Raw genomic sequence first — 16,233 nt, forward strand, 5'->3', positions numbered from 1 at the left:
ATATAAACGGGCAGAAGTGGATATTGGAGGCTGATATGGTTTGGCTCTGTTTCTCCCCAAATCTCATCTTGAATTATAGTTCCTGTAATCCCCAAGTGTCATGGGAGGGACCCAGTGGGAGGTAATTGAATCATGGGAGTGGTTACCCTCATGCTGTTCTCATGATAGTGAGTTCTCACGAGATCTGATGGGTTTTATAAGGGGCTTTCCCCCCTTTTTGCTTGGCACTTCTCCTTCCTGCTGCCATGTGAAGAAGGAGGTGTTTGCTTCCCCTTCCACCATGTTTGTAAGTTTCCTGAGACCTCCTCAGCCATGCTAAACTGTGAGTCAATTAAACTTCTTTCCTTTATAAATTACCCAGTCTCGGGTACATCTTTATTAGCAGCATGAGAACGGACTAATACAGAGGCAACTCTGGAGGCATCTCTAGACGTCACCTGGTTTGACTGCCTGCAGTGTACTTGGGTCCGAATTGAATCCCTGTAATTGTGCATGGGATTCAGTTCAGACATTCAGCAAGAACCAAGTGTGTGGCAGCCATTGTGCTAGTGCTTAAAAATTTTGTTTCACCTTTCCCTAGCAGAGTCAGTGTTTTCACACTCATTGTACAGCCAAGAAAATTCAAAAGAGGAGTTATGTTGCCATAGTCACACATCTAAATAAAGTAGTAGAGGCAGGTTTTGAGTTCAAGTCTGAGAGATTCTGAAGCCCATCATACTCTTTATGTTTATTCTTAATTTTGTGGAACAAAGATGTTTTTATATATGATGCTGATTGTGGGAGAATCAGGCATTTCTTTAATTTTTGGATTCAATTTTTAAATACTTTAAAAAATATTTACGTAAATCAGTGATAGATACTTTGCGGGTAAAATTATGCAATCTCTGCATTTTTTTTCTCTTAAAGCAAACTTGTGTAATTGTGATGTGCCCTTTTTTTTTTTTTTTTTTTTTTTTGTAATTTTCATAGGAAGTGACCAAGTTCACTCCTGGACGCTAGCTACAAGCCAAGCCTTAGACACTGTCTGGAGAATGGCAAAAGGCTTTGTGATGTTGGCAGTTTCATTTCTGGTGGCTGCCGTCTGCTACTTCAGGAGGCTACATTTATATTCAGGGCACAAGCTGAAATGGTAGGTCACTGTATCATCCTTAAATTTCAAATATATCCTTACTATTCAAAGCAGAATTCTGATATTATTGTTCTCTTTATCTTTCAGGTGGATTGGATATCTGCAGAGAAAATTCAAAAGTAATTTTCATTCATATATTTCTTTATTTTTAAGGTGCAGAGAGGGTTCAAGAAGGGAGAAGAAAGGGAAAATTAACAGCTTTTTATTTTTTATTTGGTCCAGGGAACCTCAGTGTGGAGGCAGAGGTTGATTTACTCAGTTATTGTGCAAGAGAATGGAAAGGAGAGACACCCCGTACCAAACTGATGAGGAAGGTGTGTCTGTTTTTAGAGGGTATGGGAGAAATAGAATTTGTCTGTCAAAATCAGGAAACAAACATTCCCTTCTGCTTTACTAAATCCAGAGATCCATCAGTACCAAAATGTGAATCAAGTAACAACTGTGGCTCTAACTCAAAAGCCAAATGGCTGCTAGACCTTGGCTTTGGGCTTTTCCTGGAGCTCGTGCCCTCAAAGACTCAGGTTGATGAGATCTGTAATTCCAGGAAACTCAGGCCTTGTGTCATTTCAGCACCCTCCTGGCCAGGCCTATTAAACATCCGCATGTGCAGTGGGGACTGTCTTTGAAAAGATCAGGCACCCTGATGTAAAATATTTTGAGGATTTTTAGAATTTTCATTGGACCAATCTTCATAAATATCCCCAGCAGTGCTGCCCAATCTTGCCACTAGCAAAAGCAAAAAAGGGTGGAGGGAGTACATAGAAATATTTAGCGTGGTCCTAAAAGTATACAGAATTTTTCACTGTGCTTAGGTCGCATCCATTATCTGCCCAAGGTGACCTTCCCCAGCTCTGCTTCCAGGATTTATCATCTAAAATACACCTGTACAAATGAGAGTCACTTTAAAAGTACATGCGGTCATATTCATAATTTATCGTTGTTTCTGTTGTCCGCTTTAGTTGGGAGGAACACCTCACTGATAATGCAGTGAATTCACTTTCTTTATTTTCTTGTCCAATGGAATTAATAAACAACTTTCTCTTTTTATGCTATTAGGCTTATGAGGAGCTATTTTGGCGGCATCATATTAAATGTGTTCGACAAGTAAAGAGAGATAACTATGATGCTCTCAGATCAGTGTTATTTCAGATATTCAGCCAGGGCATCTCTTTTCCATCATGGATGAAAGAAAAGGACATTGTTAAGGTATGTCTTCCTGCTGGAAATGTGGGAAATGTCATATTGATAATAACTGCAACTCAGGGGTTCCTAGTCTTTGGGGACTTTGTACTCAGACGACCATGAGATTGAAAGGATTTTTTTTTTTTTTTGAGACAAGGTCTCACTGTCACCCAGGCTTGAGTGCAGTGGGGTGATCATGGCTCAGTGCAGCCTTGACCTCCTGGGCTCAAGTGATTCCTCCATCTCAGCCTCCTAAGTAGCTGGGACCCCAGGTGCATGCCACCATGCCTTTCTAATTTTTGTATTTTTTTGTAGAGACAAGGTTTTGTCATGTTGCCCAGGTTGGTCTTGAACTTCTGGGCTCAAGCCATCTGCCCACTTCCGCCTCCCAGAGTGCTTGGGATTATAGGTGTGAGCCATCGTGTCTGGCCAGAGGAATTTTAAGAGGCCATTTAATCCAGTCCTCTGTCTCTCATGTCAGTTGCAAATAAACCATCTCAGAAGATAGTCATTCTCTGTGTTTGTTTTTAATGCCACCATCTTTTCTTAAGGGGCATCTTCTTTTATAAGTAAGGTGATCAAGCAAAATTCACTTTTTTACTCAACAGTTAATGTGAGTTTTAATAAATGCATAGTTTGTGACCACCCCAAAGATTCTCTTGTATACTTTGGTAGTCCATCCTCCTCCTACCCGAGCCCCTGGAAACCACTGATCTATTTTCTGTCCCTATAGTTTTGCCTTTTCCAGAATGTCATATAAATGGAATCATTCAGTATGTAGCTTTTTGAATCTGGATTCTTTCACTTAGCATAATGCATTTCCAATTCATCCATGAATGTGTCCATGAATTTGTAGTTCATCCTTTTTTATTGTTGAGTGGTATTCCTTTACATGAATGTACTACAGTTTATCCATTCACCAGTTGAAGGACATCTGGATTGTTTTCAGTTGGGAGCAACTATAAATAAAGCAGTTATAAATAGTCTCATACAGGATTTTGTATGAAAAATAGGTTTCATATTGAGGGAGTAAATACCTAGGAGTGAGACCGCCTGCTTGTATGCGGGATGCATGTTTAACTTCATAAAAAACTGCTAAGCTGCTTTCCAAAGTGGCCCACCCATTTTGCATTCCCACCAACAATGTATAAGCAGTGTTTCAGTTGTTCCACATTCTCACCAGCACTTGATGTCAGGTTTTTGTTTTTTAGCCATTCTAATAGGTGTAAATTGCTATCATTGTGCTTTTGGTGTGTCTTCCCCAATGACTAATGATGTTGAGCATTTTTCATGTGGTTATTTGTCATCCTTATTATCTTCTTGGAGAAATGTCTATTCAAATCTTTTGCCCATTTTTAATTTTTTTTTATTACTGAGTTTTGAGAGTTCTTTATATATTCTGAATACAGTGCTTTATTGGATATATGATTTATAGATATTTTCTCCAGTCTGTGGCTTATTTTCTGATATTCTTAACAATGTAAAGCAGTACATTCTTGATAAGTAACCTGAGTTTTTATTTTAAATGCAGTATGTCTAATATAGGAACTACATTTAAGGATAGAGGAGCAAAGAAATATAAAGTGTGTGTGTGTGTGTTCAGTTTTCTTAATATCTTTTATTTAAACTTGTTTCTGTTAGTTCCATTTCATCTAGCAAATGCTTGTCAAATATATGCAATGTGCTAGCCCGGTTGCTAATTGCTGAGGATAAAAATATAAAGATATAATAGACGCCAGGTGCTGTGACTTATGCCTGTAATCCCAGCACTTTGGGAGGCCAAGTTGGGAGTATCTCTGGAGCCCAGTAGTTTAAGACCAGCGTGGACAACAGAGCGAGACTCCATATGGTCAAAAAATTAAAAAGTCTAGCATGACATGGTGGTACATCCCTATGGTCATATTACTTGGGAGACTATGATGGGAGAATTGCTTGACTTTAGGAGTTTGAGGTTATACTGAGCTATGATTGCACCACTGTACTCCAGCCTGGGTGATAGAGTGTGTATTAGTCTGTTTTCATGCTGCTGATAAAGACAATCAAGATGAAATTTGGGTGGGGACACAGCCAAACCATATTATTCCACCTCTGGCCCCTCCCAAATCTCACGTCTTCACGTTTCAAAACCAATCATGCCTTCCCAGCAGTCCCCAAAGTCTTAACTCATTTCAGCGTTAACTCAAAATTTCACAGTCCAAAGTCTCATCCAAAACAAGGCAAGTCCCCTCCACCTATGAGCCTGTAATCAAAAGCAGTTTAGTTACTTTCTAGATACAGTGGGAATACTAGGTAAATACAGCCATTCCAAATGGGAGAAATTGGCCAAAACAAAGGGACTACAGGCCATGCAAGTCCAAAATCCAGCGGGGCAGTCAAATTTTAAAGCTCCAAAATGATCTCCTTTGATTCCATGTCTCATATCCAGGTCACACCAATGCAAGAGGTGGGTTCCCATGGTCTTGGGCAGCTCCACCTCTGTGGCTTTGCAGGGTACATCCTCCCTCCTGGCTGCTTTCACGGGCTGGTGTCAAGTGCCTGTGGCTTTTCCAGGTGCACACTGCAAGGTTTTGGTGGATCTATCATTCCGGGGTCTGGGGGACGGTGGTCCTCTTCTCACAGTTCTACTAGGCAGCACCCCAGTGGGGACTCTGTGTGGGGGCTCCCACCCCACATTTCCCTTTCACACTGCCCTAGCAGAGGTTCTCTGTGAGTGCCCTGCCCCTGCAGCAAACTTCTGCCTGGACATCAAGGCATTTCTATACATCCTCTGAAACCTGGATGGAGGTTCCCAACCCTCAATTCTTGACTTCTGTGTACCCACAGGCCCAACACCACGTGGAAGTTGCCAAGGCTTGGTGCTTGCACCCTCTGAAGACATGGCCCTTGCTATACCTTACTTGGCCCCTTTTAGTCATGGCTGGAGTGGCTGGGATGCAGGGCACCAAGTCCCCAGACTGTACACGGCAGAGGGACCCTGGGCCTGGCCCATGGAACTGTTTTTCCCTCCTAGGTCTCTGGGCCTGTAATGGTAGCGGGGCGGTGGTTGCCGTAAAGGTTTCTGACATGTTCTGGAGACATTTTACTCATTTTCTTGGTGATTAACATTTGGCTCCTCATTACTTATGCAGATATCTGCAGACAGCTTGAATATCTCCTCAGAAAATGAGATTTTCTTTCCTATCGCATTGTCAGGCTGCAAATTTTCCGAAATTTTATGCTCTGTTTCTCTTTCAAAACTGAATGCCTTTAACAGCATCCAAGTCACTCCTGAATGCTTTGCTGCTTAGAAATTTCTTCTACCAGATACTCTAAATCATCTCTCTCAAGTTCAGAGTTCCATAAATCTCTAGGGCAGGGGCAAAATGCCACCAGTCCCTTCACTAAAACAGAACAAGAGGCATCTTTCCTCCAGTTTCCAAGTTCCTCTTCTCCACCTGAGATTACCTCAGTCTGGATTTCATTATCCATATTATTATCTGACCAAAATGGCATTTTGGTCAAAGCCATTCAACAAGTCTCTGGGGAGTTCCAGACTTTTCTACATTTTCCTGTCCTCTTCTGAGCACTCCAAGTTGTTCCAACCTCTGCTTATTATCCAATTCCAAAGTTACTTTCACATTTTCGGGTATCTTTTCGGCAGCACCCCAGTCCTGGTACCAGTTTACTGTATTAGTCTGTTTTCACGCAGCTGATAAAGACATACCTGAGACTGAACAATTTATAAAAGAAAGAGGTTTAATTGGACTTAGGGACAGTTCCACGTGTCTGGGGAAGCCTCACAATCATGGCAGAAGTCAAAGGGGCAAGTCACATTTTATGTGGATGGTGGCAGGCAAAAAGAGAGAGCTTGTGCATGGGAACTCCTCTTTTTAAAACCGTGAGATCTTGTGAGACTTACTATCATGAGACCAGCACAGGAGAAAGACTTGCCCCCATGATTCAATTACCTCCCGCCAGGTCCCTCCCATAACACATGGGAATTCAAGATGAGATTTGGGTGGGGACACAGTCAAACCATATTAAGTGAGACCTTGTCTTTAAAAAAGAAAACAAAACAAACCAACAACAGCAGAGATTCCCAGGCCCAACAAACTGAGTAGGGTGGGAAAATGTATTGGATACTTATGATGGATTAGATTCTTACATTCACCATAATCTTATTTAATCCTAACAAGAGTCCTATAAAATGCACAGTATTATTGGTATGTTGCAATGGAGGATGAGGCTAAAAAGTTAAATAATGCATGCTGGTTAAGTAATCTCTCAGCTGGTGAGTGACAGCCAGGTTTGAACCATAGAGTGCATCATTCTAAAATCCACCTGTTCCCTGATGTAATATACTGCCCTAACATCATTTGGTTAAAAATAATTTCTAAAGGGCTACATATAGTAAGTTTGGTAAATATTTCATCAAAAAAGATTGTTTCTATGAACACAATTCTATGTTTTCATCCCTTGTGAAACTGTAAGAATATGATGTAAAAATAACCTAAGGCACAAATCTAAAAGAAGGCAATATACTTACCATTGCTGTAGTCTTTTAAAATAAAGATTGCTAAATGAGAGAAGATTAGGCCAGGTGCTATGGCTCACACCTGTAATCCCAGCACTTTGGGAGGCCAAAGCGGGCAGATAGCTTGAGGTCAGGAGTTCGAGACCAGCCTGATCAACATGGTGCAACCCCGTCTCTACTAAAAATGCAAAAAATTAGCTGGGTATGGTGGCTCATGCCTATAGTCCTAGCTACTCAGGAGGCTGAGGCAGGAGAATTGCTTGAACCTGGGAGGTGGAGGTTGCAGTGAGCCAAGATCACGCCACTGCACTTCAACCTGGGCAACAGAGTGAGATTCCATCTCAAAAAAAAAAAAAAGATAAGGTTGTGTGCTGTGTTATACACCAAACTGTGTGTAATAAATGTTCATATGCTAATCATAGTTGGCATCTACTTCCTTTTCAAGCTTCCTGAAAAACTGCTGTTTTCACAAGGTTGTAATTGGATTCAGCAATACAGTTTTGGTCCTGAGAAGTATACAGGTTCGAATGTGTTCGGAAAATTACGGAAATGTGTGGAATTACTGAAAACACAGGTGAGTGTTTGCGGGGGGAATAAACAAAAAGACTAGGAATAAAAGCACATATCCTAGGTAGAGCCAGTTTTTTCTGATGTCAGGGACGTTGTTTTGTGTTAGGAAAGTAAGAAGTGCAAGCAGAAATGCTTCTAGTAACTGATGATTTCCCTCCTTATTCTTCCTTCTCTTTCAAGAAGTGAACGAGAACAACACTGTTCTACATGATAATTAGGCCCTATAGGGTCGGGGGCTTCTGTGGGCTGGCCTGCAAACCTTACCAGTCATGTACCCTTGTTTCCCTAGAAAAATGTGGTATAAGTTCCAGGCAAGGTGCTCAGAAATGCTCTTCTGGAATGCACCCCATTCATAACGTGGTAATGGCACAGATGTAATAATTTGACTAAGACTTCTTCCTGTCTTTCAATAATGACACAGATTTTGAATGATCGAAATGAATCCTGAGCCTACCACTAGCTGGGTTACCTTGGGAAATAACCTTTCTGGTCCATAGTTTTCTTATGTATTAAAGAGAAACATCAATAGTGTGTATCCTGTACCATTATTGTGAGGATTCAATGACTTAATACACAGAGTGTTTTAAACTGCACAGAATACACAGTGAATGTTAAAGCACGCTAGCACTATTCGCTGGAATATCCTTTGTATAACCCATCCATCCTAGGTAGGCAGTTTTGGAAAACTAACTTGCTTTGTATTTTTACCTAGTAGGTGATACTTTTTGAAAAAAATATTTTATCTGAACTAATTTCTTATTGTAAACGTTTTATGGTCAGCTTAGGCTTCTATAACAAAATATCACAAATTGGGTGGCTTAAACCATAAACATTGATTTTTCACAGTTCTGGAGATTGGAAGTCAGAGATCAGGGTGGCAGCACGGTGGGGTTTTTGGTGAGAGCCCTCTTCCTGTTTTATAGACAGCTGTCTTCTTGGTGTGTCTTCACATAGTGGAAGGAGAAATAACTAGCTCTCTGGCCTCTTCTTATAAGAGTACCAAGTCCATTCATGAGGGCTCCACCGTCGGGACCTAATCACCTCCCAAAGGACACACCCTCTAATACCATCACCTTGGGATTAGGGTTTCAACATAGGAAGTTGGGGGAGACATGTTCAGTCTATTGCAGTATACTTTTATGGTTAAAAAAGATCAAACAGTGCCAAAAGATACAAAGTGAAGAGTTAAAGTTCCACTTTTTTCGGTTAATCTTTGGTTTATTTTATAAATACGTTAAAAGTTTTGGAATGGTGTATGTCTTCACCTTTATCCTTCTGAATTTCACTTTTACATCTATGTTTTTAGTGGACTGAATTTAATGGAATTAGAGATTATCACAAAAGAGGAAGTATGTGCAACACCCTTTTTTCGGATGCCATTCTGGAATATAAACTTTATGAAGCTTTAAAGTTCATCATGTTGTATCAAGTCACTGAAGTTTATGAACAAATGAAGACTAAAAAGGTCATTCCCAGTCTTTTTAGACTCCTGTTTTCCAGGGAGACATCCTCTGATCCTTTGAGCTTCATGATGAATCACCTGAATTCTGTAGGTGACACGTGTGGACTAGAGCAGGTAACCGGGGAGGAAGAACTGCTGGTATTTGATTAAGGATGCTGTGGCACTATTTGAACACAGCGGTGTCTGGGGTTGACTTTTCAGTGGTGATATAAGCAACTGCAGAGAGGTGGTTGATTGATATTATCACCCCTCATATGAGGAAAAGAAGACTAATACATTCATTTCTCTCTGCTGGCTGCTTTGTGTTTCCTCAGACCTATGGCCAGAGAGCACCAATTCTGGGGGCCTTTCTGACCGCTCACACTGCTTCCCAGATGCTAACAGGTTCTCACATAGACATTCACCAGGAAAAAGTCCAGTTGGAAAATGAGATCGTTTTGGGAAAGCATTTGGTTACCTATTGCAGATAAATAGAAATTAATTGAAACTTTCTAAAGCCAGAAAATGCTTTTATCCCTCTAGAAAAGAGTTTCTTTTTTGTTTTCCTTTCCTAGAGGTGAACAAAATTATCTGACATTTTTAAACAATGGATATAAAATGATATATAACTGATTGGAAAATAATGTAGTTTTTATCGTGAGTGTTCTTTTATTTTTTCACTAATTTTTTTTCAAGTAACTTTTTCCTGTGATTTTTACATGCTAGTCTACAGAGTTGTTCCTATGCTCATTCCCCTTCCTTCCACACAATGAGCGTTTGTTCTGAACTCTGTGCCCACTCAGTGGTGTATGGGCAGGTCTGTCAACAAGCAGATGATTTCATAAACTGCAGAGGAACACTTCCCCCCACCGTGTTGGGAGGCAGGAATTTGCAAGTGTGTATCTGTGACCTGTCTTTCATCTCATCCACAGATTGATATGTTTATACTTGGATACTCCCTTGAAGTAAAGATAAAAGTGTTCAGACTGTTCAAGTTTAACTCCAGAGACTTTGAAGTCTGCTACCCAGAGGAGCCTCTCAGGGACTGGCCGGAGATCTCCCTGCTGACTGAGAACGACCGTCACTACCACATTCCAGTCTTTTAAGTCCGCTGGGGGCCGAACAGCAGTGCTCACCAGTGACAGTGGTCACAGTTGCAAGTAAAGTATCTCTCTGAAACCAAAGCTAGCATTTCAGCATGGAAGGAATTAGGACCTTTTCTCCAGGATTACAGGTACACTGGATACAGCCATGCATGGATGGTTTTCCTTTATTTTTCAGTGATTTCCTCTGAAGCAGCTGCACTGATATATTTGGGTGTTGGTGGCTTGACTTTGTCCATAAGGGGCGTGGCCACTTCACATGATGGCAAGCCTTTAAGAGCACAAAGAAGTTTAATATGGACAACAGCAGCAAAAAGCAAGAAGAAAACAAGTAGGGAAAAACAGCTAACCTGGAGAGAAAGAATTTCTTTAACCTTTATGTTCTTCATTAAAAATCTTATCTTGGACTGATTTGGGGGATTTTTAGAAACATGGCCTTATTTTATAAGCATGAATGTCCCAGGAATCTTTGTTACATTTTAATTTTTGATAACCATTTGATTAAGTGTATGTGTGTATATATACATATGTATGTTTATATACATACATGTATCTATGTATAGTTTTGTATATACATATATACACATAGACATACAGAGAAATAACCACTACTTTGTAATGCTGTACAGTTTGTTTTATATTTCTTTACATTTTTTTGTTACTATTTTATCTGGCGAGCTTAATAGTTTCATTTAGATTTTAAAAATTCTGTAGATTAAAGCAAATGACAGTTACTGAACTATCACAAAAATATTAAACTGTGGTACATTTAATGTGTATTTAATGTGTGGAATCTCATTATGGTAGGCAGAATAATGCCCCATGCTCCCCAAAGATGTGCTCCCCAAAGATGTCTGTGTCTGAGTCCTCAGAGCCTGTGAAGGGCTAAATGGGTTCAATGGGAAAGGAGAATTAAGGTTGCAGGTGTAACTGAGATGCTAATCCACTGATGCATTTTGAAATAGGGAGATTTTTCTGGGTTCTCCAGGTGGGCCCAGTGTAATCAGAATGGTCCTTAAAAGTGAAAGAGGGAATTGGAAGAGTGTCAGAGTCAGAAATGTGAAATATGGAAGAACAGTTAGAGAAAGATGTACCATTGCTGGCTTCGAAGATGGAGGAAGGGTCCATAAGCCAGGGAGTGCAGGCAGCCTGTAGAATTGAGACTGGAAAGGAAACAGAAACTTCCCCATAGCCTCCAGAAGGAACACAGCCCTGCCAACACCTTGATTTTAGCCCAGTGAAACCTGTGTTGGACCTCTAATCTGCAGAACTATAAGATAATAGATTTGTGTTTAAGCCACTAAGTTTGTAACATGTTATAGCAACAGAAAACTAGTGTTCTCAGGCTAGTTTTTGGTCATCTTTGTTTTGGAAATACTTTTCTAGTTTAATTTGGTAATTTTTATCTTGGAGGTACTTTGCTAGTCTGTTTTGAGTTTCAGTACATAAGAATAATTTTTAAAATCTTGCTAATTACATTTTACTTCAAAGTCACAAATCCCTTTCTAAGAATGACTTACTTCACGAGATATTTAGCACTAACATTTTCCCAGATGTTCATATTATTTGTGCCATAAATTAAAAGGGAGTGTGTTAAATGCTGTCATGTCTGAAGTTAGCATTCATATTCTTTTGCAATGGGGATGATCCGTTGTGTGTACTACATGAATCATGTCTGATGGTAGCTTGTTCCCACTGTCACTTTGTTTTCTGGTTGAAGATTAATGTGCTCAACCACACAAACAAGAGTTCTTCATTGACCTCTACAGTCACTGCCTGTTTGGAAACATCTATGGTTTTGCATAACCCCTGTCATTTAACTGACAGTGTTAGAAGATTTCCCCCTGATGTGTTACTGTAACCAAGAAAGCATGAACGCTACCCTTTCTGGTGACAGCCTGTCATGGGCTACTGTGGCTGATACTTATAGAATTGTTGCTCCGAAGTTTTGGCTCCACTTGAGCTGTCCAGGAGCCTACCTGGCATTTGTGTATTACCACTCACATTGGATCTCCTTACCAATGTAATTATTTCCACATCAATCCAGGACTGAAAGGAAAAATTTTTTCACCAGGATTGGCAGCCTGTAGCTCTGTGACCTCAGTCAGCCCATCATGTTGTGCTGTGGTGCAGGGAGCAAGAATTCTTTAGAGAACCAAGTTGTGAAAAAGATTTCAATCCAGTGAAAGTAAAAAGTCAGAGGACATTTGATAGTTGCTGTATTTTGGGAAGATATCAAAACAGGTTCTTAGGGAGGAGATATGAGGTGTTGTTTTGTTTTGTTTGTTTTTATTCAATTGTATAATGAATATAACAAATTAAGTAGCCAGAAGGAGCTACATATAAATTAGCACCACTTTTAAATGTCAACAATAAATTTGAGGTGAGCTTCCTGTGTGATGCCAACATTTAAATGTCTTTCTAACCTTATATGTTTCAAATGGTGAGAGAACTGTAGCAAAAACGCAAACATAATGCCCTTGTCGTTTTTTGATTTTAGGATACGTTTCTGTCTTAAATTTTGGCCTTACGTGTCCATACTGAGGGGCTGTATGAATATTAGTACAAGGATGACTTTTACTGTGGTAAAATATGCATAACATATAATTTATATTTTAACAATTTTTATTTTTTTGAGATGGAGTTTTGCTCTTTTTGCCCAGGCTGGAGTGCAATGGGACAATCTCGGCTCACTGCAGCCTCCACCTCCTAGGTTCAAGCGATTCTCCTGCCTCAGCCTCCCAAGTAGCTGGGATTACAGGTGCCCACCACTACGCTTGACTAATTTTTTGTATTTTTAGTAGAAACGGGGTTTCACCATATTAGCCAGGCTGGTCTCGAGCTCCTGTTGGGCGATCCGCCCACCTCAGCGTCCCAAAGTGCTGGGATTATAGGCATGAGCCACTGCGCCTGGCCTTAACAATTTTTAAGTAACAGTGACATTAAGCATATACACATTATTGTGCAACCCTCACCACCATCCACTCTCAGAACTTTTTTAAATCTCCAAGGCTGACATCTTTTCAAAGCAGGCAACTTTAATTCCCTATCTGGTACCTGGATTCCTTTTCCTTTTCATGCTGTCTTTTCATCATACCCTTCTAATCTGAGTATTTCCTCTGGGCTTAAAAGATCCTCAATGGAGAAGTACAACCTAAGAAGGAGTTAGGTGACCAAATGGATCAGGAAAATCGTGTTTTATCTCCCAAGTAAAACTATAACTGTGGGTGGCTTCTGGACGCAACTTAGAATATTATCATTGAAAAGTCCCCAAGAAACTATTAATTCAGAACCACCCTGGTGACTTGAATTTCTTGAGTGTCTTCATGGTCTTGAACCAAAGTCATTTCCACCCAAGGGAGAGTCAGGTGAAAGTCCCCAGGGAACTTAGTCTAGGGGACAGGAGACCTCCAGACTAAGCTGGTGGAGGATGGGCTTAACTTCCAAGAGAGAAGAGCAGCCGGGATCAGGGGGCATTAACATGACTTTTCCCAGGACTTTTCTGCAAGTGGGTATTGGATGGAAATATTTGTTGTTCTCAATCAGATGAGTTTCTCCTATTTTAGTGAGACCAAAGAAAGACAATTTTAATTCTGTCCAAGCTGGTCTTGAGGATGGGAAAAAAATATCTAACTTTTCTGAATGCTCTGGAAATGTTGGAATTCTATATCAAAGTATGTAACTGTTTTAAACTGATGACTAACCCAATATGTGAAAATATATACAAGCATGAATAAAGGGATGACTAATTCCAGAATTAGCAATAATTTTCTCTTAAATAGCAAATTCCTAAAGCTGTATGATTCTGTTTGCAAGACTGTTTTTCACACTGCTTAATAAGACCAGTTACTGTGTAAAACAAAGAAAAAAAAAAATATATATATATATATATGTATTTTCATGGATCTGAAACTTTAACTGTCTATAGGGTGGCTTGTCATAGTTGAACATTATTTAATTAAGTTATTGACTATATGTAGGTATACTTTTGCCTATAGCCATGCACTTTTTAAAAGTTTTAATTATTTGACAAATTAGCTATTCATTTTCCTTCAAATCCTATTTTTATCACAATGTCCATTTTATAGCTAGACACAAAATTTAGTGGGTCCAAATTGTTCAATCACTTCTGTGCTATTTGTTCAGAACAGTGGATCTTTGCTTAATTCATTTTTGTTTTAATCCCATCATATTCCTTTAGGCCAAGAAAATGAAAGCTTATTCGGATTATATTTATGCTTAATATCAACATGGTTTAAAAGTGGACAGAAAAACACTCACGTATTCAGCCACCCATGGACTGGAGTGCTCTGTAGAACAGCCTGAAGTGTACATCATGTCTCTGCACTTGAAGCTCATGGAATGTGTTGGAGGAGACTCGAGCTCCATGTGGGAACAGTGTGACCCAAGAGCCAGCATGGAGGAGGGCTGTGTGAGCAGACTGCTGTAGAATGCTAAAGTTACCATCCTAGCTGGTGTCTTGTTCTGTTTAAAAAAATCCAATTTCTGTATTTAATTGACGTATTGGTCCTTATAGTCAGTACCATCAGGTCTTAGATTGTTAAGCATTTTGCTGCCACCAGACCAGTGAGGGTCACTCACTTATTTGTAATGATTCTTGGGAAGTTTAGTCAAGAGAATATCCTTGAATAAAGAAGTACATGTTTTAAGTATTTTCATCATAGTCTAGGTGGGTTGTAAAACCCATTTCCACATGAGTATAAATTTAAAACAGAAACATGAAGGTGTCAGCAATCATGATTTTGTTTTGCTTGTTCACAAGTTTGAAAAGATGCATGAGGCACCAATCATTGACACTGGAATGCTTTAAGGATGGTTTGTGACTTTACCCCATTGTGCCTTGTCATTTGTCAACAAACTTACTGGGCCAAACACAAATGGCTGAGACACTCCTGGCCCCATTTCTTATCATCGCTGCCATCTCCAAAGACAGACTCTGGGAAACAACCTGGGAACTGCTTCAAGTCCATGTCAGGTCATGGCTTCATTCACTGCCCGGTATGTATCCGGACTTCCTTTGGGTGCCGGCTTTTCTGCTGGACCAAGAGATTCATGGAAAACCCCAGGGCAAGGTGAGGAGAAGCAGCTGGTACAGACTGACGACGAAGGAGAGGACCAGAAAAGCTGCTTGGGTGTGGTGGAGAGGGGACCAGAAAAGCTGCTTGGGTGTGGTGGAAGTTTCAGTGTAATGTGATTCCTAGTAGGCACATCTGTGACTCCCTTAAATGAAAAGGGGCAGAGATGGGACGCCTGGTAAAAACGGTGTTTGTTGTAACATTTTAGTATCATTGTGGGTAAGTAGGACAGACAAATGTTTACATCTCTTATGAAAAGCTACCTTTAGCCATAAACATTAAAAGGAAAACTCAGCATTTAAAAGAAAAACTCAGTATTAAAAGGAAAACCCAGAGTGTTTTTGATCTGTGGTTAACTCATCTATCAGCAAATGGTTAAGTAAGTAAAATTAATTTTTTCATTTGGCGTGTATTTCACAGGGTAAGAATGAAGTGCTCCAATCTGCTTGCGTTAGATTAGTAGTTGCATTTGGGACCGTTCCTCCTGTATGTCTTTATAAGCAAATTGAAACAATGTGTTCTTTGTACTATACCGAAGGACACACCACAGATCCTCTTTTTTTTTTTTTTTTTTTTGAGACGGAGTCTTGCTCTGTCGCCCAGGCTGGAGTGCAGTGGCCAGATCTCAGCTCACTGCAAGCTCCGCCTCCCGGGTTCACGCCATTCTCCTGCCTCAGCCTCCCGAGTAGCTGGGACTACAGGCGCCCGCCAGGTCGCCCGGCTAGTTTTTTGTATTTTTAGTAGAGCAGGCAATAAAATAGCTTTTTCCTTTTGAAACATCATTGTAAAACAGTGCTTTTTAAACTATCCATGGTAAAGGTAAAGGCGAGTTTTAAAAATTCTAATCCTTTGCAGATTGGTACTTTCATAAATACAATAAAAATATGATACCAAGATCAGATTGTTACAGAAGTTTCTAAACACTTTCAGTTTCTGTACTTAATCTTGCAGTGTGGTAATAAAGACTTCCACACTTTAGTAGCACTAAAATATGAGTTTCAGGCAAGATTCAACAGATTCTGTTATTTGGTGGCTGAGATTTTGCCCAGAGTAGGAGGGCAGTGCTTTGGGGTTTTTGCTGTTACTGTTCCAGCTAGGGCCACCATATGGGCTTGTGCATACGCATCTTGCATAGTGGTCCTTGACTGAGGAGGTGACTGAAGCTGAGATCTTCTCTCCAAGCCATGGAGGGCTTGAGG

At 40.2% G+C, this 16,233-nt stretch overlaps 1 protein-coding gene across 2 annotated transcripts in view; it reads left to right on the forward strand.

Moving 5' to 3' along the window:
- OTULINL (OTU deubiquitinase with linear linkage specificity like) overlaps window positions 1–15,601 on the forward strand; it is a 34,716-nt gene extending 19,115 nt beyond the window's left edge. Inside the window, exons 2-9 of one of the 2 annotated variants that reach the window (XR_749182.2) lie at window positions 970–1,129; window positions 1,217–1,248; window positions 1,352–1,443; window positions 2,186–2,335; window positions 7,270–7,398; window positions 8,701–8,970; window positions 9,768–10,069; window positions 14,140–15,601. Coding sequence is in view for 1 of the 2 variants with exons in the window: in XM_010374088.2 (XP_010372390.1) it covers window positions 970–1,129; window positions 1,217–1,248; window positions 1,352–1,443; window positions 2,186–2,335; window positions 7,270–7,398; window positions 8,701–8,970; window positions 9,768–9,941 (1,007 nt within the window). In the remaining variant the exon portion in view is untranslated. Of the gene's footprint in view, window positions 1–969; window positions 1,130–1,216; window positions 1,249–1,351; window positions 1,444–2,185; window positions 2,336–7,269; window positions 7,399–8,700; window positions 8,971–9,767; window positions 12,353–14,139 lie in introns of those variants that run through there. The other variant, XM_010374088.2, reaches the window with a different exon arrangement.
- The last annotated feature ends 632 nt before the right edge of the window (window positions 15,602–16,233 follow it).

This window comes from Rhinopithecus roxellana, chromosome 3, assembly GCF_007565055.1.
Source record: "Rhinopithecus roxellana isolate Shanxi Qingling chromosome 3, ASM756505v1, whole genome shotgun sequence".
Lineage (NCBI taxonomy): Eukaryota > Metazoa > Chordata > Mammalia > Primates > Cercopithecidae > Rhinopithecus > Rhinopithecus roxellana.